Source organism: Gorilla gorilla, chromosome 19 (genome assembly GCF_029281585.2).
Source record: "Gorilla gorilla gorilla isolate KB3781 chromosome 19, NHGRI_mGorGor1-v2.1_pri, whole genome shotgun sequence".
In the NCBI taxonomy this organism is placed as follows: Eukaryota; Metazoa; Chordata; class Mammalia; order Primates; family Hominidae; genus Gorilla; species Gorilla gorilla.
This window is the reverse complement of record NC_073243.2, coordinates 16,411,420-16,439,202: the sequence shown is the minus strand read 5'-3', so window position 1 is coordinate 16,439,202 and position 27,783 is coordinate 16,411,420. Positions and strand designations below refer to the sequence as shown.

General features: G+C 54.8%; 1 protein-coding gene across 1 annotated transcript; it reads right to left on the bottom strand.

The window, feature by feature from the left end:
* Positions 1–120: 120 nt before the first annotated feature.
* Positions 121–22,627, bottom strand: TRARG1 (trafficking regulator of GLUT4 (SLC2A4) 1). Its single transcript, XM_004058244.5, has 3 exons — positions 21,807–22,627; positions 5,485–5,617; positions 121–2,847 (listed from the first exon to the last, which is right to left on the bottom strand). Exons 1-3 carry the CDS (start codon positions 22,191–22,193, stop codon positions 2,834–2,836), a joined length of 534 nt encoding a protein of 177 aa, XP_004058292.2. The 5' UTR covers positions 22,194–22,627; the 3' UTR covers positions 121–2,833.
* Positions 22,628–27,783: the final 5,156 nt, after the last annotated feature.

Here is a 27,783-nt window from a genome sequence, read left to right as displayed (position 1 = left end):
GTGCCAGGTTCCTGGTGCGCAGCCTCAGCCTGACCCTGGGGCCACAGGCGGAGTGGATTGCTCACCCCCAGATTGTTTGGAACCCCCTTGACCCCAGCAGCACAAACACACAGGCCAGAGGCGAGCATGTACATTCAGGTTTATTTATTTCCATGCTAAGACACACAGCGGCGTCACTGGTGTAGATGGTGAAGGCAGTGTGGGGTGGGTCTTGCTACTCCCTGTGGGACACAGGGAGAGGCTGGGTTAGTGCGTTAAGCCGGGCCACTGTGTTCATGCAGGTGGCGGCTAGAACCAAGATGGAGCCGGGACAGCAGGGCCACTGACCCCTCTGGCCTCCAGGCGGCGTGGGGCACGGGCTGTGGGGACCCTCCGTCCATGTCCCCTGGTGTCCAGAATGGCTTTCTCCTCCAGGGCCCAAGCCCTTCTCCTGCTCTGTGCTCTGCGGGCCTCCGCCTCCTACACACACCTCGGGGGCCTCTGAGTTCTGTCCCTGGCACCCTGGGAAACTCTCAAGTTATCCTCGCCTGCCTGGAAGAGCGCCCTGGCTGTGTTGTGCCCACTCCAGGGGCATCTGCAGTGGCTTCCCCTAAGCAGTGGCTGTGGCTGTCCTGGGTTCTGAGTGTGAACAAGCGTGTGTGTGTGTGTGTGTGGAGTGCACGGCAGAGCCTATTTGTGTGGGTGTGAGAAGGTCTGGGCATGTGTGGCACTCCGAGGGCACCTAGAGTCCCTTCGGGTGTCATGTTCCTCCCGTGACAATCCCTCAACTGTCGGTTCGTTTCCGTCCTCTCCCTGGGTTGCTGAGGCTGAGGACCCCGGGGGCCTGCCAGGAAAATGCCCACTCATCATCCCTCCTTCCAGAGCCAGAGCCTGTGCATGGCCAGTTCCATTGACCTCGCCTCTCCCCTGTGTGACGTGACTTCACGAGGGACAGAAATACTCTGTGCTCACACCCTCCCCCAACAAACAGGGGCATCTGTTTTGGCCTCAAAGATCCCATAAAGCAAACCCAACCAGTCCCTTCTGTATGAGCAGGAGAGGCTGGAGTTTATTCCCCAGGTGGGGACTGATGTAGGAACACCAGCCCCAAAGGACCAGCCCGGCCCCCCTGAGCCCTGCACCCCTGCCCTCCAGCAGTCACACGGGCTGTGGAAGGCTCAGAGCTCCAGCTGTGCATAGACCCAGGGCCCCTCCCTGTAGACAGAACCTCTGTACTGACCTGCTCTTCCCTTCCCCGGGCCTCTGAGGAGGGTGGGGAGGTGAACAAGGGCCCTGGAGAGGAGGCAGGAGGGTCCTGATGGGACAAAGGATGCTGACTTCAACAGCTTTGGGCCAGTCTGGGTGTGGCTGGGAGCCCTTCCCATGAAGGCATTGACTCTGGCTGTGAGGTGGGGCTGCCCAGGGCAGGAAAGCCTGGAGGTCTCCAGGGCCTGGGAGCTGCAGTCAGGAGGGTGGGCGGGGGCAGGAGAGGTGCCTGTGGCTGGAGCCTGGGCCAAGGAGAAGTGTAGGGAAAATCACGGGCCTGGAAGGAAGGAAGAGGCCGAGGGCCCCACTTGGCTCCTTTCAGGGGTCCCATTAGGTCCTAAGACGAGAGGCCGTGGCGTCCAGGCCCCAGGCTCTGTACGTGCAAGTGTATTCCCAAACCTGGTCCCCCGACTCTCCTGCAGACGGGGTCCTTCAGCTGAGCCCTTCCCTCGGTCTCAGGACGGTCAAACAACAGACCCCCCTAAAAACTCTCTGACCCACGCCCTTGCAGGTGGCGCAAATGCCCCTGACAGCCTGGGACCCCTTGGGAAGTCCCCCCAGGGGTGGTCCCAAAACCTCCTCCAGGGAAGGCCTCTGCTATTTGTGGATGGCCAGGGGCCCAGGGCCAAGCACAGAGCATAGGGCTGGGCTGGAAGCCTGAAACCACCTAAGCAGCACCACACGGAGCCCCGAGCTTGCACCCCAGGCCATCGCGGGGGCCACGGCAGGACGAGAGCTCAGACCTCGGCCCTCCCCGCTGGCTGACCTTGGCCAGGTCTGGTCCCAGGCTACAGCAGAAGTAGGAGGAAGAGGCAGACTGGCTTGTCCTGGGAGACATCCCGGGACCAGAGTCCTCGAGAGATGCTTCCGAAACTGACAGGTTTGGGAAGAGGCGTGCGGGTCCTGCCATCCTGGTACCTGTCTTCACAGACAGGCCTCTCGGCGCCACCACCTTGCAGCGGAGGATGTTAAGTGAGGCAGTTGCCTCCTTCCCGGGAGCTGCACCCCCCACAGGTGCCAGCGTGGGGAGGTCCCAGGCCTGTGCTGAGCACAGCTCCGCCTCTGCGCTCGGGGCCCTGGCTGGGATCACCGCGGGCGTGTGGCACGAAGCATGCAAACAGTCCATTCTTTCCCCGCTTGAGGAAAACACAAAAGATGAGGCCCCACGTCTTTGCTCCGAGTCCACAGACAGGAAGGAGCTCTGCTGCGTCTCTCCCCGCCAGCGTGTGTCTCGTTTGTGGGGCTGGGTTTTTTCCTCATCCTAGCAGTTTTCGCTGCTTGGTGGAACCCAGGAAATTGTGGGAATGAGAAACAAGCCAGACTGCTGGGGTTGAGATCCCAGGACGCGTCCGGGAGAGTAAACCACGTTACCCATTGGGTTCGCTGTGCTTTCCTTCCTCGCTCCAGGCTTTCTTGTCAGATGGGGGCTGACAGTGGGTGACTGGGGGGTTTCCCTTTGAGTTTGTGCTTTTGGAACTTGGGGACGGGGGATGCTTGACAGTCAGCACCCTGGCCTCCCGCGGTATGCAGGTCAGAGCTCTCCCGATGGCCAGGGCCGGCCTCTGCTAGCCCAGCTCCCTGCTTAAGTTTATTTCTTCTGAACTGTAAAGAAAAAGAACAGATGTGGCAGAACAGGGCTCAGAACACTGGCTCTTCAAGTCCCTGATTGGAGGATTTGGGTTTCTGGTTCCCAGTGGGAAGTGGTAATAGGGATAAGGGGAGAAGGCTAAGGATTGGGAACCTCTTTGGTTTGGAGCTCTTGGAGTAACTGAACTCCTGCCAGTAAGAGGACTGTGGCCTCAGTGACTGGCTCAGAGGTGGCACTGGGTCAGAGGTGGGCATGCAACCCTAGCTGAGCCAATCTGAATCAGTCCTGAGACTTTCACTATCTAACTGTTGAGACTTCTTTCCCTGGTTAGTTACTGGACTGATTAAAATGTGCATCACTCTGGTCGGCTGCGGCAGCTCACGCCTGTCATCCCAGCACTTTGGGAGGCCGAGGCGGGCAGATCACTTGAGGTCAGGAGTTCGAGGCCAGCCTGACCAACGTGGAGAAACCCTATCGCTACTACAAATAACAAAAATTAACCGGGCGTGGTGGCACGTGCCTGTATTCCCAGCTACTCAGGAGGCTGAGTCAGGAGAATCGCTTGAACCTGGGAGACAGAGGTTGCAGTGAGCCGAGATTGTGCCATTGCACTCTAGCCTGGGCGACAGAGCAAGACTCTGTCTGGAAAAAAAAAAAAAAAAAAAAAAAAGTCCTGGCTAAAATAACAAGCAGCAGCAGGATGGAGACCAAGGCATCATTTGGTGAGACGGAGGCTAATGTCCTGGGCTGGTGGGCTCCTGCCTTGCACGTACCTGCATGTCAATCAGACTCTACTCATGGAGGAAAGTATCACACACGCTCCAATTCACACGGTGAGAAAGTGCAGGACCTGGATTCCGAAGCCAGGAACCCTGATTCCAAACCCGAACGCTTCCCTCTCCTAAGTGGCCAAGGTTGCTGGCGGCCCCACAGCTGAACCCCAGGCTTTCGGTCCCAAGCTCAAGTTGGGCACCTCACACTCTAGACCAGTGCCTCCCAACGTTGACGGTTGGGCTGGGAGTCTTATTAAAGTCCAGATTCCAATCCGGTTCGGGGATGGAGCCCGGAGTTCTGCGTTTCTGACACATTCCTTGATAATCCCGTCGCAGGTCCAGGGGGCACAGTTTGAGCAGCGAGGTCTTTAGGGGAAAAGCTTAGGGTTCATTGAAATGGGCAGAGATCCTTGGGGACTTCCTGATGTACGTGTATGAAAGGAAGAAAATGGGCAGTTCAGACCCGGATGACCCCCCAAAGTCACCTCACCAAGCTGCATGGGTTTCTTGAACAGCAGAGAGTCACCTTTGAAAATGGTTCCCCTGGGCCGGGCACAGTGGCTCACGCCTGTCATCCCAGCACTTTAGGAGGCCAAGGCGGGTGGATCACCTGAGGTCGGGAGTTCAAGACCAGTCTGGCCAATGTGATGTAACCCCGTCTCTACTAAAAATACAAACTTAGCCGGGCGTGGTGGCGGGCACCTGTAATCCCAGCACTTTGGGAGGCTGAGGCGGGAGGATCACCTGAGGTCAGGAGTTTGAGACCAGCCTGACTGATATGATGAAACCCCATCTCTACTAAAAATACAAAATCAGCTGGGCGCGGTGGTGGGCACCTGTAAGCCCAGCTACTTGAGAGGCTGAGGCAGGAGAATCACTTGAACCTGGAAGGTGGAGGTTGCAGTGAGCTGAGATCATGCCAGTGCAGTCCAGCCTGGGCAACAGAATGAGACTCCATCTCAAAAAAAAAAAAAAAAAAGAAAGAGAAAATGTTTCCCCTGGGCCGGGCGTGGCGGCTCACACCTGTCATCCCAGCATTTTAGGTGGCCAAGGTGGGTGGATAACCTGAGGTCAGGAGTTCGAGACCAACCTGGCCAACATGATGAAACCGTCTCTACTAAAAATACAAAAATTAGCCGGGCGTGGTGGCTGGTGCCTGTAATCCCAGCTACTCAGGAGGCTGAGGCAGGAGAATCACTTGAACCCGGGAGGCGGAGGTTGTAGTGAGCCGAGATCGCACCACTGCACTCCAGCCTGGGCAACAAGAGTGAAACTCCGTCTCAAAAATAAAGTTAATTAATACAAAATAATAAAAAATGTTTCCCCTGGTTGGATGACTTCACCGGGCCACCTACGGGTGCCCACAGAAGGGTCACCTACTTTTTGAATTCTACCATATGCACTGCTTGCTTCCTCAGGGGTTCCCCGGCTGACTGTGCAGGGATTTTAGTGTTTACAAAGCACAGTCACGTCCGTTATCTCGGGTGATGCTCACAAAAGCCTCTGCTGGAGGGTCTTTCCTGCCACTTGATACCAGGAAACACTGAGGCTCAGCTAGTCAGGAACCGGCCCCGGTCCCAGGCCCATCAGAGCTGAGGCTGGAGCTCCTGGCCTCTGACTCCGAGGCTGTGCACTTTCCACACCCTTTCCATCAGTTCACTCTCCGGGCATAAGACAAGTCTGCCAGCCCATCCCCACTCAGCTGGTCCCTGCTGGGAACTGGGGCACTTTTATGGAGTGGGAGGATAAGGCCAGGGCCCCCACCGGCCCTTCTCCTTCCCCCAACCCACCACCTCTGCCCCTGAGGCTGGGTACACCCTTGCGCAGTCCTCACACCAGGCAAGCTGGCTTCCTCCTCTCCAAGGAGCTGGGTCTCACCTGTGAAGTTGACAGTCACGGCCACCATGATAATGACGATGCCCATGATGATGAGGGTGATGCTGAGCAGCCGAGCCAGGCGGCCCAGCCTCCGGGCGCCGTCCACGTTGCCCTGTTGCATGCTGCTTCGAGACTGCGGAGAGAGCACAGAGAGACCCCGGGAACCGGGAAGGCTGTGGGTCAGCTTCACGGGCCTCAGCAGGCAGCCCTGGGGTGGACCTGAGCCTGGGCCTCCAGACACATCCCGTCCCCATGGCAGCCCACACTCTAGGGGAGAGGAAGAGGGCTGCCCCCAGAGAAGTGGCCAGGGCCTCTTGTGCAGACCCCTAACCACGCCTGTCCCTCACCAGCTGGGGACAGCTGGGAGCAGAACCCAGCAAAGCCTGGCACTTCTCAGGGCGGTGGAGGAGGTGGCGGTGGCAGGCTAGAGACTGAGGGCCTGAGAAGGTGGACCAGGTCCAGGCCAACTGGCAAGAACAGACAGGCCAGGCGCCCCCGGACCCCAGCACAAGCCTCAATTCTGCAGCGGCTTTGGGATCCCAAGACAGCCCCTGGGCTCTTCCTACAGCCTGACACGCTGGCCTCCTCTCCTCTGTAATCACCCCCCACCCCCGCCTCCATAAAAAGAGACATTGTCAGCCGGGCGCAGCGGTTCATGCCTGTAATCCCAGCACTTGGGGATGCTGAGGCGGGCAGATCATGAGGCCAGGAGTTTGCGACCAGCCTGACCAACATGGTGAAACCCCATCTCTACTAAAAATACAAAAATTAACTGGGCGTGGTGGTGCACCCCTATAATCCCAGCTACTCAGGAGGCTGACGCAGGAGAATTGCTTGAACCCGGGAGGTGGAGGTTGCAGTGAGCCAAGATTGCGCCACTGCACCCTAGCCTGGGAGACAGCGAGACTCTGTCTCAAAAAAAAAAAAAAAAAAAAAATGAGTTTGAGACCAGTTTGGCCAATATGGTGAAACCCCATCTCTAATAAAATACAAAAATTAGCTGGGCATGGTGGTGTGCACCTGTAGTCCCAGCTACTCAGCAGGTTGACGCAGGAGAATTGCTTGAACCCTGGAGGTGGAGGTTGCAGTGAGCCAAGATTGCGCCATGGCACTCCAGCCTGGTGACACAGTGAGACTGCCTCAAAAAAAAAAAAAAAAAAAAAAAATGACACTGTCTTCACAGCCTCCATTTCCCGCCCAAGAACCACATCCTCGTTCAATCGAGCCCACTTCCCGGATCACACAAAAGCATGAATGGCCTCGTGGTTGCCTGGGGAGACCAGGACTGGGTGGAGTCATGTGGCTTCACAGGGTCCTTGTTTTATGTATCATTCCTCGGTGAGCTCTGTTCTTCCTGAACCTAGTTCAACGGTTAAAACAGATGAGGGTGGGGACAGAGAGGGTCCTAGGAGGGTCCTGGGATGACTTGGTAGGAGGTGGAGCCCAACGATCTCTAAGGGTCCTGTGTCCCTCCCTCCCTAGAACAGGCACACGCAGGAGTCCTCTGATGGTGTGGCTGATTTCAGGGCCTCAGAGAAGTCCTTGGTTACTTTATTTTCTGATTATTTGAGGCTCCTGAGTTCAACATGGAAATGCAGTTAAGTGTGATGAAGATGATGATGATTTTACTTTATGCCAGGCAGCTTGCTAAGGACTGTACCTAGACTACCTCCTTTAGCCTCAGAATCACCCTAGGAGGTTGGCAATGCCGCCCCACCTCCCTGAGGAAGAAACTGAGTGTCAGAGCCGTGCCCCTCCCTCTCTGTGTTCTCTCTCTGCAGGTGCCCTCTTGGAGTCCTGTTCTCTTCACTGCTCAAAATTCTGACCAACCTGCACCCAGCCCTGCATTTCCATTCCAAGCTCCGTCCGGGACAGCGTGACATCATCAAACGCAACCTGTGACATCATCAAACTCAACTCATGACATCATCAAACCCAACCCGTGACATCATCAAACCCAACCTGCGACATCATCAAACACAACCCGCGACATCATCAAACACAACCCACGACATCATCAAACTCAACCTGCGACATCATCAAACCCAACCCACGACATCATCAAACTCAACTCGTGACATCATCAAACCCAACCCACGCCTTGTGCCTCTCCTCCTCCTCCTTGCCCTAGCCTGAGCTCTACTCCTCCCTCTCCGTGACGGCTCCTCTGCCCTCCGTTACAAAGCAGGAGCATCACCACTATCTTTTTTTTTTTTTTTTTTGAGACAGTGTCTTGCTCTGTCGCCCAGGCTGGAGTGCAGTGGCGCGATCTCGGTTCACTGCAAGCTCCGTCTCCTGGGTTCATGCCATTCTCCTGCCTCAGCCTCCCGAGTAGCTGGGACTACAGGCGCCCCGCCACCACACCCGGCTAATTTTTGTATTTTTAGTAGAGACGGAGTTTCACCGTGTTAGCCAGGATGGTCTCAATCTCCTGACTTCATGATCCTCCCACCTTGGCCTCCCAAAGTGCTGGGAGTACAGGTGTGAGTCACTCACCGTGCCCGGCCTCTTTCCTCTCAAAGATCTCCCCAGCACCAGTCTCTGTTCTTCTTCACCCTCTCCCCACGCCCCCGATTCACACTGTCTGTATTTGTAACAGGCCCCGTGTGAGACCCCAGGACGCAGCAGCACGGAGGAGCATCCCGGTTCCTGCACTCACAGAACTTCTGGCCCACTGGCCTCCTTTGTGATCACACAAAGAAAGGTAAAAATGCAACTGTGGTGGGTGGCATGACAAAGGAGAGGCACTTGATACCAGGAGAACTCGTGAAAGGGGAGAATCAGGGAAGACTTCCTGGAGGAAGGACATTTGAGTTGAGATGTGAAGGATGAGCAAGAATTAGATTGTTTGTTTCCAAAGGAAGGAGTATCCCAGGCAGAGATAACAGCTATGTGCAAAGGTGCTGCATGGCAAATGTGTAGATGTTCAAAAAACAGTCGCTGACTGAGGAGGTAGGAGGGACTGGACGGAGGTCAGCGTTGCTGGGGCTGATGGAGGGAGGATGGGGAGGCACAGAGGTGGGCAGGGCCAGGCCAGGCAGGGCTCGAGCAGCACCAGAAGGAGGGTGGTCCTTATACCATGAGCAGCGGGGCCCGGTGTAGGACGTGAGTCCCGAATGATAGGACTGGATACGGATTTCCAAAACACCCTTCGCTGCAGTGTGGGGATCAGAGGGGAGGCAGGGAGGTGAGTCGGGAGCTGTTCCAAAGGTTCAGTGAGATGATGGTGGCTGAGGCCAACCCAGCTGCTCAGCGTCTTCCACAGAACGAAGTCCAAATGCAGGCCAGCTTTACATTTCCTGTTTTTTTGTTTCTTTGTTTTGTTTTCTTTTGTTTTTGAGATGGAGTTTTGCTCTTGTTGCCCAGGCTGTAGTGCAATGGTGAGATCTCGGCTCACTGCAACCTCCGCCTGCCTGGTTCAAGCATTTCTCCTGCCTCAGCCTCCCAAGTAGCTGGGATTACAGGCATCCACCACGCCTGGCTAATTTTATATTTTTAGTAGAGATGGGGTTTCATCATGTTGGTCAGGCTGGTCTTGAACTCCTGACCTCAGGTGATCCCAGCCACCGCGCCTGGCCTACATTTCCTGTTTTTCCTCCACTGTTTTCTTCCACAACCACTGGGCCCAGCCAGTCTGAGTTGCTTGAGGTTCGAGTATCAACCTCCACAGGGCTTTATTCTGGCTGTTTCTCCAAAGCACCATATGTCCAAATCCCTCCATCCTTCAAGGGGTGGCTCCAAGGCCACCTCCTCTGTGAAGCCCACCAAGATTCCTCCAGCTCTGCCAGGAGAATAAACAACCCTGGCACTCTTTGAACGTGTATCTCGTGCTGGGCACAATGCTAAATTCTGCCATCTGTTAGAACAATTCATCCTCTGTATTAGACTGTTCTCACACCGCTAATAAAGACATGCCCTAGACTCGGAAATTCATAGAGGAAAGAGGTTTAACTGACTCACAGTTCAGCATGGCTGGAGAGGCTCAGGAAACTTACAATCATGGCGGAAGGGGCGGTAAACACGTCCTTCTTCACATGGCAGCAGGAAGGAAAAGTGCTGAACAAAAGGGGGAAGCCCCTTATAAAACTATCAGATTGGTAGGCACGGTGGCTCACGCCTGTAATCCCAGCAGTTTGGGAGGCCGAGGCGGGTGGATCACCTGAAGTCAGGAGTTTAAGACCAGCCTGGCCAACATGGCAAAACCCTGTCTCCACTAAAAATACAAAAATTAGCTGGGCCTGGTGGCGGGTGCCTGTAATCCCCACTACTCAGGAGGCTGAAGCAGGAGAATTACTTGAACCCGGGAGGCAGAAGTTGCAGTGAGCCGAGATCGCACCATTGCATGGCTGAGGTGAGTGGATTACCTGAGGTCAGGAGTTTGAGACCAGCCTGACCAACATGGTGAAACCCTGTCTCTACTAAATACAAAAAATGAGCCGGGCGTGGTGGCACCTGCCTGTAATTCCAGCTACTTGGGAGGTTGAGGCAGGAGAATCGCTGGAACCCGGGAGGTGGAGGTTGCAGTGAGCCAAGACTGTGCCACTGCACTCCAGCCTGGGCGACAACAACGAAACTCTGGCTCAGAAAAAAAAAAAAAAATCCATCAGATCTCGCAAGAACTCACTCATTATCGCGAGAGCAGCAGCATGGGGGTAACCACCCCCATGATTCAATGACCTCCACCAGCTCCCTCCCAGGACACGAGGGGATTATGGGAACTACAATTCAAGGTGAGATTTGGGTGGGGACACAGCCAAGCCATATCACCTTCCTAACACTCCAACAAGGCGGGGATTGCGATTAGTCCACTTTACAGATGAAGAGATGGGGGCAGAGCACAGACCATGATGTGGGCGTGGTACGAGAAGCAACTGGGGAGGGGGGATACGCCACATCAACAAGGGCCCTCGGGCAGGAGCAGTGGCTCACGCCTGTAATGTCAGCACTTTGGGAGGCCAAGGTGGGCAGATTGCTTGAGGTCAGGAGTTCAAGACCAGCCTGGGAAACATGGCAAAATCCCACCTCTACAAAAAATACAAAAATTAGCTGGGCGTGGTGGCATGTGTCTGTAGCTCCAGCTACTCGGGAGGCTGAAGCAGGAGGATCACTTGAGCCTGGGAGGCGGAGGCTGCAGTGAGCTGAGATCATGCCATTGCACTCCAGCCTGGGCGACAGGGCGAAACTCCATCTCAAAACAAAACAACCAAAAGGGCCCTGACTGTCACATAAGGGAGTCGGGATTTTGTCCTGCAGGAACAGGGAGCCAGTGAAGGATATTAATTGGGACAGGATCAGATTTGCATTTTAGGAATGTTCTCTGACTACTGTGTAGAGTACGGGCTGGAGATTGAGAGCAGACAGTTTCAAAGACTGGAAGGAAGTAGAGAATTGGAAAAGAGTTCAGATTTGAGAAGTTCTGAAGATAGAATCCATGGGTTTTGGCGAAAGGTGAGATGGAGTATGGGGGAGGCACGGGACTTGAACAGTTCCCAGGTTCCCGGCTTGGGTGCTGGGAGGAACATGATTCAGACGATTCCGGGGTTCCCGGCTTGGGTGCTGGAAGGAACGTGACTCGAATGATTCCCAGGTTCCCGGCTTGGGTGCTGGTTGAGTGGAGGTGCCCTTCCTCCAGCTGGGACTCAGGAAGAGGGCCGTGCAGTGTTCGGACTTGTATTTGGGCAGAGGTGGGGGTGCCGTGAGTGTGTAGCTGGACTTAGATAAACCGGCCCCAGCGTGCAGGAGTCCTCACACGGGGATGCGATTGAGGCCATCCAGGGGCAGATGCAAAGAGGAAAGGTCCACAGACAGGACTGTGGGGAACACTGACTCATAAATAAAGGGGTGCTGGGAAGAAGAAGGCTGTAAGGGAGCCTGAGGAGGAGCGGGAGAGGGTGGGAGGGGCAGCATCTGGGAAGCACAAGATGGGAAAGAAGGAGGGAGTAGCTGACAGTGCCGTGTCCGGCATAGGTCAAGCAAGATAAGGACGAAATATGGAATTATCAGCAATGCTGGTCATGCTTACCCTTGGCAGGACGTTTCAGAGGAGACGGTGGGGGATGAGCAGCCCGTGGGAGATGAGGAGCCCGTGGGGGATGGGGAACCCGTGGGGGATGGGGAACCCTGTGGGGGATGGGGAACCTGGTGGGGGATGGGGAGCCCCTGGGGGATGAGGAGCCCATGGGGGATGGGGAGCTGGAGGGGGTTGAGGAGCCCGTGGGGGATGAGGAACCCGTGGGGGATGAGGAGCCCGTGGGGGATGGGGAGCCCCTGGGGGATGGGGAACCCGTGGGGGATGGGGAGCCCGTGGGAGATGAGGAGCCCGTGGGGGATGAGGAGCCCGTGGGGGATGGGGAACCCGTGTGGGATGGGGAACCCGTGGGGGATGGGGAGCCCCTGGGGGATGGGCAACCCCTGGGGGATGAGGAGCCCGTGGGGGATGGGGAGCCCCTGGGGGATGGGGAACCCCTGGGGGATGGGGGGCCCGTGGGGGATGAAGCTCAGACAGCACATGGAGGCAGCTCTTAGGAGCTCAGCTGTGGAAGCAAATAGGTGATGGCAGAGCAAATACAACTGGGTGGAGAAAAGGGGTTTCTTCCAGATGGGAGAGGAAGAGAGCTGCAAAGAGGGAAGGGGGATGAGACTGAGGAGTGATGGGTGCCATGATGTCCCCAGGTAACAGAGAGAGGCTGAGGTCAGGACTAGAGTTCAGGGATGGCCTGTGGACAGAGTGGGGAGGGCACTCTTGTTCTTAGAAATTGGATGAGAGGGCCAGGTGCAGTGGCTCATGCCTGTAATCCCAGCACTGTGGGAGGCTGAAACGGGGAGGTCACCTGAGGGCAAGAGTTCAAGACCAGCCTGACCAACATGGTGAAACCTCATCTCTACTAAAAATACAAATATCAGCCGGGCTTGATGGCATATGCCTGTAGTCCTGGCTGCTCGGGAGGCTGAGGCAGGAGAATCACTTGAGCCTGGGAGATGGAGGTTGCAGTGAGCCAAGATCGCACTATTGCACTCCAGCCTGGGTGACAGAGCGAGACTCTGTCTTAAAAACAACAGGCCAGACGCAGTGGCTCACGCCTGTAATCCCAGCATTTTGGGAGGCCGAGGCAGGTGGATCATGAGGTCAGGAGATTGAGACCATCCTGTCTAACACAATGAAACCCCATCTCTACTATAAAAATACAAAAAATTAGCCAGGCGTGGTAGTGGGCGCCTGTAGTCCCAGCTACTTAGGAGGCTGAGGCAGGAGAATGGCGTGAACCTGGGAAGCAGAGCTTGCAGTGAGCAAAGATCATGCCACTGCACTCCAGACTGGGTGACAGAGCGAGACTCTGTCTCAAAAAAAAGAAAAGAAAACAAAACAAAACAAAAACAACGACAACAAAAAGAATTTGGAGCTGTACCTAACATTTAGTAGGTACTCAATGAATATTAGTAATATTAGCCCTCAACACTGGGCTCCCTCAACTCCCTCCTCCCTGGCTACTGATTTTTCCCTTTAGAAATTCATTTCCACAACTACACTCCACCCCTTTGCCATCCCCTGACCTGATTCCTCCTTTGAAACTCAACTCCCAACTTCCCTCTCACCCTCTCATGCCCTTTGTCTTCTCTCAGCCCATGGCCCCTTTTCTCTTCCAAATCTATCACCATCTTCCTGGCCTCGCTCCCTCCCAGCACAGCCCAACCCTTCGATGTGTCATCTCAGCCACCTCACCAGCATCCTCCTCACCACCTGGCCCTGCTGTCACGGCAACTCTGCCATCCTCAGACTTGGGTTGACCTGATACACATGTCTGGGAACCTACACCTACAGCTGGAGCAAATCACACCCGGCTGGCCAATGACAACACTCCACAGGCCGACAACAACACCCCACAGGCCAAAAACAACACCCCACAGGCCAAAAACAACACCCCACAGGCTGATAACAACACCCAACAGGCCGACAACACCCCACAGGCTGACAACACCCCACGGGCTGATAACACCTGACAGGCCAATAACAACACTGCACAGGCTGATAACACCCCACAGGCGGAAAACAACACCATGCAGGCCGAAAACAACACCCTGCAGGCTGAAAACACCCACAGGCCGAAAACAACACCCACAGGCCAACAACACCCCACAGGCTGATAACACCCCTCAGGCCAATAACAACACCCCACAGGCCGATAACACCCCACAGGCCGAAAACAACACCCTGCAGGCTGAGAACACCCTACAGGCCAAAAACAACACCCACCAGCTGACAACACCCCACAGGCCGACAATAATGCCCCATAGGCCGACAACAACACCCCACAGGCCAATAACACCCCACAGGCCGATAACACCCCACAGGCTGATAACAACCCGCAGGCCGATAACACCCCACAGGCTGACAACACCCCATAGGCCGACAACAACGCCCCACAGGCCAATAACACCCCGCAGGCCGATAACACCCCACAGGCCAACAACAATGCCCCACAGGTCAACAACAACACCCCACAGGCCAAGAACACCCCGCAGGCCGACAACACCCCACAGGCCGACAGCAATGCCCCACAGGCCAACAACAACACCCCACAGGCCGATAACACCCCGCAGGCCGTCAACACCCCACAGGCCAACAACAACACCCTGCAGGCCGACAACACCCCACAGGCCAACAACGCCTCACAGGCCAACAACAACACCCCACAGGCCAACAACACCCCGCAGGCCAACAACACCCCACAGGCTGACAACAACACCCCACAGGCCAACAACAACACCCCAGAGGCCGATAACACCCCACAGGCTGATAACACCCCACAGGCTGATAACACCCCACAGGCCAATAGCAACACCCCACAGGCCAATAACACCCACAGGCCAATAACACCTGACAGGCCGATAACAACACCCGACAGGCCAATAACAACACCCCACAGGCCGATAACAACACCCCACAGGCTGATAACAACACCCCACAGGCCAATAACACCCCACAGGCCAATAAGACCTGACAGGCCGATAACAACACCCCACAGGCTGATAACAACACCCCACAGGCCAATAACACCCAACAGGCCAATAACAACACCCCACAGGCCAATAACAACATCCCACAGGCCAATAACAACATTCCACAGGCCGATAACACCCGACAGGCTGATAACAACACCCCACAGGCTGATAACACCCCACAGGCCAATAACACCCCACAGGCCAATAACAACACCCCACAGGCCGATAACACCCCGCAGGCCGACGACAACACCCCACAGGCTGACAACAACACCCCATAGGCCGACAACACCCCACAGGCCAACAACAACGCCCCACAGGCCAATAACACCCCGCAGGCCGATAACACCCCACAGGCCAACAACAATGCCCCACAGGCCAACAACAACACCCCACAGGCCGAGAACACCCCGCAGGCCGACAACACCCCACAGGCCGACAGCAATGCCCCACAGGCCAACAACAACACCCCACAGGCCGATAACACCCCGCAGGCCGTCAACACCCCACAGGCCAACAACAACACCCTGCAGGCCGACAACACCCCACAGGCCAACAACGCCTCACAGGCCAACAACAACACCCTGCAGGCCAACAACACCCCACAGGCTGACAACAACACCCCACAGGCCGACAACACCCCACAGGCCAACAACAACACCCCACAGGCCAATAACAACACCCCACAGGCCGATAACATCCCACAGGCCGATAACACCCCACAGGCTGACAACACCCCACAGGCCGATAACACACCACAGGCTGATAAAAACACCCCACAGGCCAACAACACCCCACAGGCTGACAACACCCCACAGGCCGACAACAACACCCCACAGGCCGACAACAACACCCCACAGGCCAATAACAACACCCCACAGGCCGACAACATCCCACAGGCCGATAACACCCTACAGGCTGACAACACCCCACAGGCCGATAATACCCCACAGGCTGACACCCCACAGGCTGGTAACACCCCACAGGCTGATCACATCACCCCACAGGCCGATAACACCCCACAGGCCGATAACACCTCACAGGCTGATAACACCCCACAGGCCGATAACACCCCACAGGCCGACAACAACACCCCACAGGCCAACAACAACACCCCACAGGCCGACAACATCCCACAGGCTGACAACAACACCCCACAGGCCGACAACAACACCCCACAGGCTGACAACACCCCACATCTGTGGTCTCCAGCCTCAGCAGAGGCCTTGGGCCATTGGCCTGTCTGTGCCTGGTCACCTCCCCTCCCTGCTGCCACCAGGCCCCTAGTTCTTAGCAAACGACCTTGGACCCACGTCCCTGGAGGCCTGGAGGCCATGCAGCGTGAGCCAGCCCCTTCCCTCTGAGCAGTTCCATCGGCCTCTGCCCTCACGGCCTCTCCGTCAGGCTGCCAGGGACAGGGTGTCTTTCTTCCTGGGCTCTGGATCGCATCTCTCCACTGCTTCCAGGACCTCAGCTCATCAATCATCCCTCCCATTTTGCCGAGGCCCCTCCATCCCCACCCCTGTCACCAGGGATCTATGCGTGGCCAAGGCAGTGGATGCTTCCATGCTCATTGAACCTGAGCGGCCTCGGAGCTGGCCACTCCCTCCTTCAGACTCTCTCCTCCCTGGGTGTCTCTGCCCCTTTCCAAGATTTGCTTCCACCTCCTGGAATCTCCTTTTCAAAATACTTTTCTGTCCACTCCCCTCAGCCCTCCCCCTAGATGTTAGAGACCCCCACATCTCTCTGATGTGGCTCCAGTTTCCCCCTCCCCTCCCCTCCTCGACCCACCCCTTCCCTTCCCTTCCCATTTTCGAGATGGAGTCTTGCTCTGTAGCCCAGGCTGGAGTGCAGTAGCACAATCTCGGCTCACTGTAACCTCCGCCTCTGCCTCCCGAGTCCTGGTTCAAGCGATTCTCCTGCCTCAGCCTCCAGAGTAGCTGGGATTACAGGCGTGCGCCACCACGCCTGGCTAATTTTTGTATTTTTAGTAGAGATGAGGTTTCACCATGTTGGCCAGGCTGGTCTTGAACTCCTGACCTCGTGATCCACCCGCCTTGGCCTCTCAAAGTGCTGGGATTGCAGGTGTGAGCCACTGCGCCCAGCCCTCTTTAATTTTTTGAGATGGAGTCTTGCTCTATTGCCCAGGCTGGAGTGCAGTGGCACAATCTTGGCTCACTGCAATCTCTGCCACCCAGGTTTAAGTAACCCTCCTGCCTCAGCCTCCTGAGTAGCTGGGATTATAGGCGTGTGCCACCACGCCTGGCTAATTTTTTGTATTTTTAGTAGAAATGGGGTTTCACCATGTTGTCCAGGCTTGTCTGGAACTCCTGACTTCAAGTGATCCACTTGATGTCTCCCAGAGCGCTGGGATTACAGGCATGAGCCACTGCACCCAGCCAGAACTTAAATTCCTAAGCAAGTCCCTGCCACCTCCCTCTCCCATCACACCCCTTGCAGCCTTCTGCCATGTCAGCCAGACCGTCTACTTATCCCATCCATCTGCTTCCCAAATGCCAACACAGTGCCTGGTTCATAAAAGAGGTGCATTCATCTGGGCGCGGTGGCTCACACCTGTAATCCCAGCACTTTGGGAGGCCGAGGCGGGCGGATCACGAGGTCAGGAGATCGAGACCATCCTGGCTAACACAGTGAAACCCTGTATCTACTAAAAATACAAAAAATTAGCAGGGTGTGGTGGCGGGCGCCTGTAGTCCCAGCTACTCAGGAGGCTGAGGCAGGAGAATGGCGTGAACCCGGGAGGTGGAGCTTGCAGTGAGTTGAGATTGCGCCACTGCACTCCAGCCTGGGCGACAGAGCAAGACTCCATCTCAAAAATAAATAAATAAATAAATAAAAGAGGGACATTCATTCACAGGGGCCTGACCGTCCTCTACTACTTAGTTCCCTCAACACAAGCAACTTGCTGTTCAAGTCGACTGAATGAATAAATGGTCGGTACAACCCACTCTTAGAGGGTTTCAGAGCCACCTCTGGCCCTGTCCCTGGCCCTGGTCCTGGCCTCTTCGCCTCTTGCCTGCATTCCTACGAAGGTCCCCTCTGCTGAACGCCAGCCTCATCCCCTCCAACCCCTCCTCTCACCCTGCCCCAGACTGATCCAGCAAAATGGAGATCCAACCACACTCCTCTCGGCTGCAAAGCCTACAGCGTGCTGCTACGGCGCTGTGGCAGGGATGATGCTTGAAGACGACATGCAAAGTGAACGAGGCCAGGAACACAAGGCCTCATACTGTATGATTCCATTTATCATTTCATGTCCAGAATAGGCAGATCTAGAGAAACAGAAAGGAGATGAGTGGTTGCTCAGGGCTGGGAGGGGCAGGGATGGAGAGTGACAGCTGAAGGGGACAGGGTTTCTTTCTTTCTTTTTTTTTTTTTTTGAGACAGAATCTTGCTCTGTCGCCCAGGCTGGAGTGCAGTGGCGCCATCTCAGCTCACTGTAAGCTCCGCCTCCCAGATTCACACCATTCTCCTGCCTCAGCCTCCTGAGTAGCTGGGACTACAGGCGCCCGCCACCATGCCCGGCTAATTTTTTGCATTTTTAGTAGAGATGAGGTTTCACCGTGTTAGCCAGGATGGTCTCAATCTCCTGACCTCGTGATCTGCCCGCCTCGGCCTCCCAAAGTGCTGGGATTACAGGCGTGAGCCACCGTGCCTGGCCCCTTTTTTTTTTTTGAGATGGAGTCTTACTCTGTTACTCAGGCTGGAGTACAGTGGCTGGATCTCGGCTCACTGCAACCTCTGCCTCCAGGGTTCAAGTGATTCTCCTGCCTCAGCCTCCTGAGTAGCTGGGATTGCAGGCACATGACACCACACCTGGCTAATTTTTTTGTATTTTTAGTAGAGATGGGGTTGCACCATGTTGGCCAGGCTGGTCTCGAACTCCTGATCTCAGGAGATCCACCCGCCTCGGCCTCCCAAAGTGCTGGGATTACAGGCATGAGCCACTGCGCCCGGCCAGGGTACAGGGTTTCTTTTGGATATGAGGCAAATGTTCCAAATTGACTGCGGTTGTTGCACCAGTCTGTGAATACACTTTAGATGGGTGCATCGTATGGTATGTGAGTTATATCTCAACAAAGCCATTTCTAAAACACCAGGATGGCTTCCCGCCTCCCCCGGGAGGCTCCCTGCTGCCCTTTACGTACCCATTATCCTGTAAGAGCCCCACACCCTCCTGGTGTTGTTTTGAAGCACTGGGTGTGGCCCGTCTCATTTCACCCCCTCACGGCTCTCTCGTGCAGGCATTGAGGTTATACCCATTTTGCAGATGGGAATGCCAGGGAGAAGAGCCGTTTGAATGACTTTCCCAGCTCATTACCTTAAGTTTATGTCTACCACGGGCACTTCTGGAAATATGTCATAAGAATCTGTTTAAGAGTTCCTTCCTGCCGGACTGGAGGTTCTGGGGAATTGGCAACGGTGTCTGGTTAGCAATGTATTCCCTGTGCCCAGCCCAGTATTCATCACACCTGACTCAAAAACGTAAAAGGGGCCGAGTGTGGTGGGCACTTGCCTGTAATCCCAGCACTTTGGGCGGCGGAGGTGGGAGGATCACCTGAGATCAGGAGTTTGAGACCAGCCTGACCAACATGGAGAAACCCCGTCTCTACTAAAAATACAAAAATTATCCAGGCATGGTGGCCAGCGCCTGTAATGCCAGCTACTTGGGAGGCTGAGGCAGGAGAATTGCATGAACCTGGGAGACGGAGTTCGCAGTGAGCCGAGATCGCACCATTGCACTCCAGCCTGGGCGACAGAGCGAGGCTCCGTTTCAAATAAAACAAAACAAAACCTTTAAAGAATGTAGAAACAGGCCGGGTTCAGTGGCTCACACCTGTAATCCCAGCCCTTTCAGAGGCCGAGGTGGGTGGATCACAAGGTCAGGAGTTCAAGACCAGCCTGCCCAACATGGTAAAACCCCGTCTCTACTAAAAATACAAAAATTAGCCAGGTGTGGTGGCGGGCTCCTGTAATCCCAGCTACTCAGGAGGTTGAGGCAAGAGAACTGCTTGAACCTGGGAGGCAGAGGGTGCAGTGAGCTGAGATCGCACCGTTGCACTCCAGCCTGGGTGACAGAGCAAGACTCTGTCTTAAAAAATATATATATGTGTGTATATATGTACATATATGTGTGTATATATGTACATATATGTGTGTATATATGTATATATGTGTGTATATGTACATATATGTGTGTGTATATGTGCATGTGTGTATATGTACATATATGTATATGTGTACATATATGTATGTGTGTATATATGTACATATATATGTATGTGTGTATATGTACATATATGTATATGTGTATATATACATATATGTATGTGTGTATTATGTACACGTATGTATATGTATTATGTACATATATGTATATGTATATATGTACATGTACGTGCATATGTGTATATGTGTACATATATGTATATGTGTGTATATGTACATATATGTATGTGTGTATATGTACATATATGTGTATGTGTGTATATGTACATATATGTATATGTGTGTATATGTACACATATGTATGTGTATATATACATATATGTATGTGTATGTACACATATGTATATGTGTGTATATGCACATATGTATGTATATGTATATATGTACATATATGTATATGTATATAGGTACACATATATGTATATGTATATATGTACATATATATGTATATGTATATATAGAAACGCACTGGGGCGGGTTCTGCGGTCTCATTGCCTTGGGCTTAGGCTCTGTCAGAGGCAGGTCCTGCCCAGCCTGCACACTGCCACCCCACCAGGAGATGGATTCCAGCAGCTGTTTCTTTGACAGAGGCAGGCCCTGCTCAGCCTGCACCCTGCCACGCCACCAGGAGATGGATTCCAGCAGCTGTTTTCTCCTGAGCCCTTGGGTAGCTTCCTTCCCCAAATCCAGTTTCCCCTCCTGGGGCCTTTCCCTGTAACCAAGAGGCGGGCCCTGCCCACAGCCACTGGCTGCACCCCTGGGTCCTGGCTTTACCTGCAAGCGGTCCCCAGGTACAGCAGACATCACAGAGAGCTGCCCGGAAGGCCCCTGCCCGGCCCTGCTTCCACAGCCCATGCCAAGTCCCTCGGACTCAGGAAGGCTGCCAGTGCCCCCTGATGTCCTGAAAGGTAGTACTGGCTTTGGTGGGATGGGGAAGGCTTCCCTGCTGGGAGACTGGGCCTCCCTGAGGTAGACAGAGTGGTTTGAAGAAATAGGAGCTTTCTCAGAGGATAGCTCCTGGGGGTTCGGTGACGGTGACTCTGCAGGGAGTTACTCTCGGGAACCCCCCCCTCCACACCTCGCCCTCTGGCCCTGACCAGCCTGGGCCAGCAGTTTTCTACCCCCTGCCCCTGACCTCACTCTGAAATCATTGCTGAGCCCTGCTTTTCCCTCTCCCCACCCTTTCATAACTCTCGCTTCTTCCTGGACTTCAAAAGTCACTTGCCAATATCTGCTGACATTTTCTATGGAATCCTTTATAAGTAGCTCTACCCAAGCGGCTTGGGTTGGAGACAATCTAAGACCATTCATTCAAAATCCCATAGAAGTACAGACCCGGCCACATGCCCCTTCCTGGGCATGGCAGGCCATGCCCTCTGACTCTCACATTTTTCACTTGTGACCCAGACCTCCCCTGCCCTGAAGACGAGGCTGAAGTCAGCGTAGCTGCAGAGCTGCAGAGGGCTCCGGAGGGAACTCCACGCCTCGGGAGGAGCAGTCTGCCAGCTCTCCCCGCTTTGTGTGCCCCTCGGGGGAGCCTGGCCCCGGAGCCCTCAGGCCGGAGCCCTCAGGGTACGGCAGGGAAGCCGCTGCGACTCTCGGAAACCGGAGCTGGCAGAGGCTGGGAGCATGTCCAGGTGGCCTGGGAGTCCACATGGGCGCTGGGACCCCCGTCCGGTGCAACCTCTGCTGAGACAGCCCCACTTGGCGATGACCCTTTGGGACCGCCCGTCCCTCCTAAAACAGCAAGACCCCCAGCCTGGCTATCTTTCTGCCCCGCGGGATGTATCACCAGGCAGCTCCCTGAGGGCCCCTCCCCAGCAGCCATAGGTGCAAAGTCAAGCTCCGATGCCCAGAAGCAGAGATGAGAGAACAGAGCAGGAGCTCTTCCAGCCCCGGGGCCCCTCTCTAAGAGGAAGGAGGAGGCCAGCGAGGAAAGGAGTCTTCCCCAAGGCCCCCACTCCCAGCTCTCTCTTCTCCACACCCTGGGCAGTGTTGGGTGCCTGCCTGGGGGACACACCTGCCGACCCCTGGGCCCAGCCCCTGCCCCTGGAACAAAGACCAGCACTTACCATGATGGAAATGATGAGGGGGATGAGGTTGAGGGGCCAGACGGGGCAGAAGCAGGCGACGACGGCCAAGATGAGGTAATCTCTGGGGGCTTCTTGGTCTTGGGCATAGGAGGTGGTGGCGATGGAGGACGCCCTCCTTGAGCTGGCCCGGGAGGGGGACCGAGGCAGTGGGGCCTCCAGGTGCCCCTCGGAGATGGCCTTGAAGGGCAGGCCGTGGCCATTCTGCTCCAGATCCAGAGGCCCCGAGAGGGTCTTGGACAGATTCAGGGTCTTGTCATCCTTGTTCTCTGCCTTGGTGAGGAGTATCTCCATCTCCGGCAGGTCCAGGGGTGCGGCGGAGCCTGGCTCCTGTGCTGAAGGAAACTCGGACTGCACCGGGTTGGCCATGGGGGCCTGGGCCTTGCGCGGCTGCAGCTCCAGGCTGGGACAAGGGGCTCTGGAGGGACCTCAGCGCACCATTCCCCAGCCCAGATTGAGGGCCTCCTGGTCGGGGGCAGGGGCGTCCCTCGGGAGACGGAGGGCCGGCTGGGTGCTGGAAGGGTTGGGCTGGGCTTCTCAAGCCAGCTGAGTTCAGAGGCTGGGGCCTGCCTGCTGCCCCCGCGGAGCTCCCAGAAAGACGCTGGAGCCTGCAGCTTTGTTCAAGTTTGAGGCCAACTTTGCTGGTGCTGCTGAGAGCACAGATGGGCAGGGAAGCAACGGAAAGCTCAGAGAGCAGAGAGAAGAATGCGCCTCTTCCCAGGGAGGCTCAGGCTCAGTCAGGGAGGCTGTCTGTGTGTGTGTGCGTGTGCGTGTGTGTGCGCACACACGGCCTCCCTCCCTCTCCCCCTCCTTGGTGATGCTTTTCCTTTTCAATTCCCCTCTCCCCAGAGAACCACCCTGGCAGCATTTTGCCTCTGCCCCAGCCCAGCCCAGCCCAGCCCAGCTCTGCCCAGCCCAGCCCAGCCCAGCCCAGAGGGACTTGGGCCAGCCTCTGGTTTCTGTTGCAGCTCCAGGGCCTGCTCCTCTGGGCAGGGTCTCTGGATGGGGAGAAAGACACCCCGGGCCCCACAGGGATGTGTCTTCAGCTGTCCTGGGAACTGAGCCCTCCGCTGCTTCTTCCAAAGCAAGCGTGTACTTCTTCCTTTCTGTTGGGAAATGCTGGACCTTAGGCCCCCCTATGACATCCCACCCAGACCCTGACCCCCAACCGCTAGGAGCATCCAGGCCAAAGCCTGGCTCCCGACTCCAGAAGGGAAGGGGAGGTGTGAGCACCAGGGTAGCCCCTGGATCCTGCCTGGACCAGCAGGGCCCCATGAGTAGGTTTCTACGTAGCTCACCACCAGGTGGGGAAGAGGATAAGGGGGAGTGTTGGGTCCACCTCATGCCCATCAGAACGATTCTGGGGTGCTAAAGAGCCGGTGGCAGAGAGCCCCTAGGTCAGCTGCTCCGGGCAGATGCCAGCTCGGAAGGGCCTCAGGCTGTTTGTCCTATCGGATTCTCCTCCTTTGTTCTCTCTTAGGTTTTCTCCCTCTGTCTCTGCCTTCTTCTCTATCCTCGGCATCTCTTTCTATATCCCTGACGCCCCTCCTTACATTGTTTGACAAGTGTGACCTGGAGCCACCACGGATGTGTGTGTGTGGTTTGAAAGTGGTTGTATGAAATAGTTTAAAATCCTGCGATCAGGTGGGATGCCATGGCTCATGCCCATATACCCAGCACTTTGGGAGGCCGAGGCAGAAGGACTGCTTTAGCCCAGGAGTTTGACACCAGCCTGGGCAACATGGCAAAATCCCATCTCTACAAAAAATACAAAAATTATATGGGTGTGGTGGTACATGCCTGTAATCCCAGCTACTTGGGAGGCTGAGGTAGGAGAATCGCTTGAGCCTGGGAGGTCAAGGCTGCAGTGAACCGAGATCCTGCCACTCAGCTCAGTGGGAGATATGGGGCTGAAAGGACACCTGGAAACGAATAAGATTTGAAAATTCAGCCGGGCACGGTGACTCATGCCTGTAATCCCAGCACTTTGGGAGGCTGAGGCAGGTGGATCACTTGAGGTCAGGAGTTCGAGACCAGCCTGGCCATCATGGCAAAACCCTGTCTCTACTAAAAATACAAAAATTAGCGTGGTGGTGGGTGCCTGTAACCACAGCTACTTTGGAGACTGAGGCAGGAGAATCACTTGAACCTGGGAAGAAGCGAAAGTTGCAGTGAGCCAAGGTTGCACCACTGCACTCCAGCCTGGGTGACAGAATGAGAGTCCAACTAAAAACAAACAAACAAACAAAAAACAATGTTTGTGGCTTTGGGAGAACTTTGCAGGTTTCATAAATTTGACTATATTAAATTAAGAATTTTGCTCAGGCTGGGCACGGTGGCTCATGCCTGTAATCCCAGCACTTTGGGAGGCCAAGGCGGGCAGATCACGAGGTCAGGAGATTAAGACCATCCTGGCCAATGTGGTGAAACCCCGTCTCTACTAGAAATACAAAAATTAGCTGGGTGTGGTGGCACGTGCCTGTAATCCCAGCTACTCAGGAGGCTGAGGCAGAAGAATTGCTTGAACCCAGGAGGCAGAGGTTGCAGTGAGTGGAGATCACGCCACTACACTCCAGCCTGGGTGACAGAGTGAGACTCCTCTCAAAAAAAAAAAAAAAAAAGAGAATTGTGCTCAATAAAGGAAATCCATTGTTATTTGCAAAATGAAGACCTTGGGGAGCCGCCTCATCCTCCTCTCGGTCCTCAGGGAGGCCAGGTGTGGGGCCTGGGAGCGAGCTGGGCTCCCCTGCTTATGAGCGTCCAGAAATACGATAATCCTGTATAACAGGAAAGCTCCTTCACAGGGTGGCTAGGTGGGTCCCTGAGACCCCTTAGGCTCCAAGCCGGTATCCAGTTGGGCAGAATGCCATGGTACAGCCTACGAGCTCACCCCTGGGTGGAGGGACGACAGCTACCCAGCCCAATTCGGTAGCCCCTAGCCACACGTGGCTTCTGAGCCCTTGAAATGTGACTCATCCAAGTTGAGATGTAAAATACACACAAGACGTCGAAGACTGGGTCCAAACACAAAAAGAATGGAAAATATCTCATTAATACTTTTTATTGATTATATATTGAAGGGATAATATTTTGGACATATTGGGATAAATAAAACGTTATTAAAATCAACATTATTGATTTCATCTGTTTATTTTTACGTTCTAAAAATGTGCCTAGTAGAAAATTAAAAAAAAATTTTTTTTGAGACAGAATCTCGCTCTGTCACCAAGCTGGAGTGCAGTGGTGCGATCTCGGCTCACTGCAACCTCTGCCTCCCAGGTTCAAGCGATTCTCCGGTCTCAGCCTCCCAAGTATCTGGGATTACAGGCATGTGCCACCACGCCTGGCTATGTTTTGTATTTTTAGTAGAGATGGGGTTTTACCATGTTGGCCAGGCTGGTCTCAAACTCCTGAACTCAGATGATTCACCCGCCTCTGCCTCCCAAAGTGCTGGGATTACAGGCATGAGCCACCGCGCCCGGCCTCAACACATGATTTTAAAAATTCATTTCATATAAAAATTGGGGTTTCAGGCTGGGCACGGTGGCTCACGCCTGTAATCCCAGCACTTTGGGAGGCCGAGGCAGGCAGATCACGAGGCCAGGAAATCGAGATCACCCTGGTCAACACAGTGAAATGCCCTCTCTATTAAAAATACAAAAAAAATTGCCAGGTGTGGTGGCACGCACCTGTAATCCCAGCTACTTGGGAGGCTGAGGCAGGAGAATCGCTTGAACCTGGCAGGCGGAGGTTGCAGTGAGCCATGATCACGCCACTGCACTCCAGCCTCAGCAACAGAACAAGACCCCTCTCTCTCTCTTTTTTTTTTTTTTTTTTTTTTTTTGAGATAGAGTCTTGCTCTGTTGCCCAGGCTGGAGTGCAGTGGTGTGATCTTGGCTCTAGGCCTTGCTGCAACCTCTGCCTCCCGGGTTCAAGCGATTCTCCTACCTCAGCCTCCCGAGTAGCTGGGACTACAGGCATCCACCACCACGTCCGGCTAATTTTTGTATTTTTAGTAGAGACAGGGTTTCGCCATGTTGGCCAGGCTAGTCTTGAACTCCTGACCTCAGGTGATCCGCCCACCTCGGCCTCCCAAAGTGCTGGGATAACAGGCGTGAGCCACCGCACCTGGCTATGTGTTAAATTTTTGATGGAATAAAAGGAGGAAAGAAAAAACTAAGAAGTCCCCAGAGTAGTCCCTGGCACGAGGTTGCCTGGGCGGGCTGGGGTGGGGGGAATTAGGGACCCACGTTTGCTCCGCCTGTGTGGGATGCTGGAGTCTCGGCGCCACCTAGTGGCAGGTAGTGATGAGGGGAATGACCAGAGTGGAGGGAGCCCGAGGGAGGCAGCCGCGGATTTGGGCTCCCGGCGGTGACCCCAACCTTTGTGCACCCTACATGCGAGGGATGCTGAGAGAGGACAGGGATGTGAACAGTGCGGGGGAGCGGACCTGCCCATGAGGGGTCCTTTGGGGTGAGGTGGGGCAGGGAAGAAACCTCAGAAGCATAAGCAAGTTCAAGCCGAAGCCGAAGGGAAGGAGAAACATCCTCCTCATATCTATGTCCCACAGCCCTTTCATCCTCGGCGTCTCACTGCGTGTCAGGAAACCCTACGGGGCTGACAGGGAAGGTGCAATTAAGCCAATTCCTCTTCTCACTGAAGCCTTCCTGGGCCCCGTTCAGGAGTTCTGCTCCAGGAGTGAGAGTAGCCTCCTGACGTCTGTGTACACACACACACTCTCTCACACACTCTCACACATTCACACTCACACACTCACACACTCTCTGACACACTCACACACTCTCTCACACTCACCCTCTCATATTCACACACCCTCACACATACACATTCACACACACACACTGAGACACACATTCACACTCTCACCCCCATTCACACACCTTCAATCTCGCACACACACAATCGCACACTCATTCACATTCACTCTCACCCCCATTCACACACCTTCAATCTCGCACACACACACTCGCACTGATTCACACACATGCACTCTGACACACATACACAACCCCCACACATTCACACTCGCACACTCATTCACACACCCCTACATACTCTCTCACCCCCACACATTCACACGCCCTCACACAGTCACCCCACACACATTCACACACCCACACTCACTCGCACACTCATTCACACACTCACACACTCTCACCCCCACACACATTCACACGCCCTCACACACACTCACAGTCACCCCCACACATTCACACACCAACACACACTCGCACACTCATTCACACACTCACACACTCTCACCCCCACACACATTCACACGCTCTCACACACACACTCACAGTCACCCCCACACACATTCACACACCGACACTCACACTCGCACACTCATTCACACACTCACACTCACACACTCTTACCCCCACACACATTCACACACCCTCACTCACACAGTCACCCACACACATTCACACACCCACACTCACACTCGCACACTCATTCACACACACACGCACGTACTTATGTAAAGTGTGATAAACATTGACGTAATCATGCGCCCATCAGCAAGCACCCCAGAATTTCACATCCAGGGAGGCGGGTCCACTTGAAGGAACCCACTGGGGATGCGTCTCCTTTCTGTCCTTGCTCAAAACACATCCCTACTCCTCTTGGGAGTTTTCCTAAGGAGACTAATCTTTCACTTTTTTTTTTTTTTGACACCAAATCTCACTCTGTTGCCCAGGCTGGAGTGCAGTGGTGCTATCTCGGCTCACTGCAACCTCCGCCTTCTGGGTTTCAAGTGATTCTCCTGCCTCAGCCTCCTCCCAAGTAGCTGGGATTACAGGCTCCTGCCACCATGCCTGGCTAATTTGTGTTTGTTTAGTGGAGACAGGGTTTCGCCATGTTGGCTGGGCCTAATTTTTCACCTTTTAAAATAACAATGATGAAGACTCTAATGAAAATTAGGCCGGGCGCAGTG

Bases quoted from the DNA above. Each gene is read 5' to 3' on its own strand.
- TRARG1 (XM_004058244.5), bottom strand. From the start codon at position 22,193: ATGGCCAACCCGGTGCAGTCCGAGTTTCCTTCAGCACAGGAGCCAGGC. The intron at 5,618-21,806 runs GTAAGTGCTGGT...CTCTCTCCGCAG, and splicing joins CCCTCATCATTTCCATCATG to TCTCGAAGCAGCATGCAACA.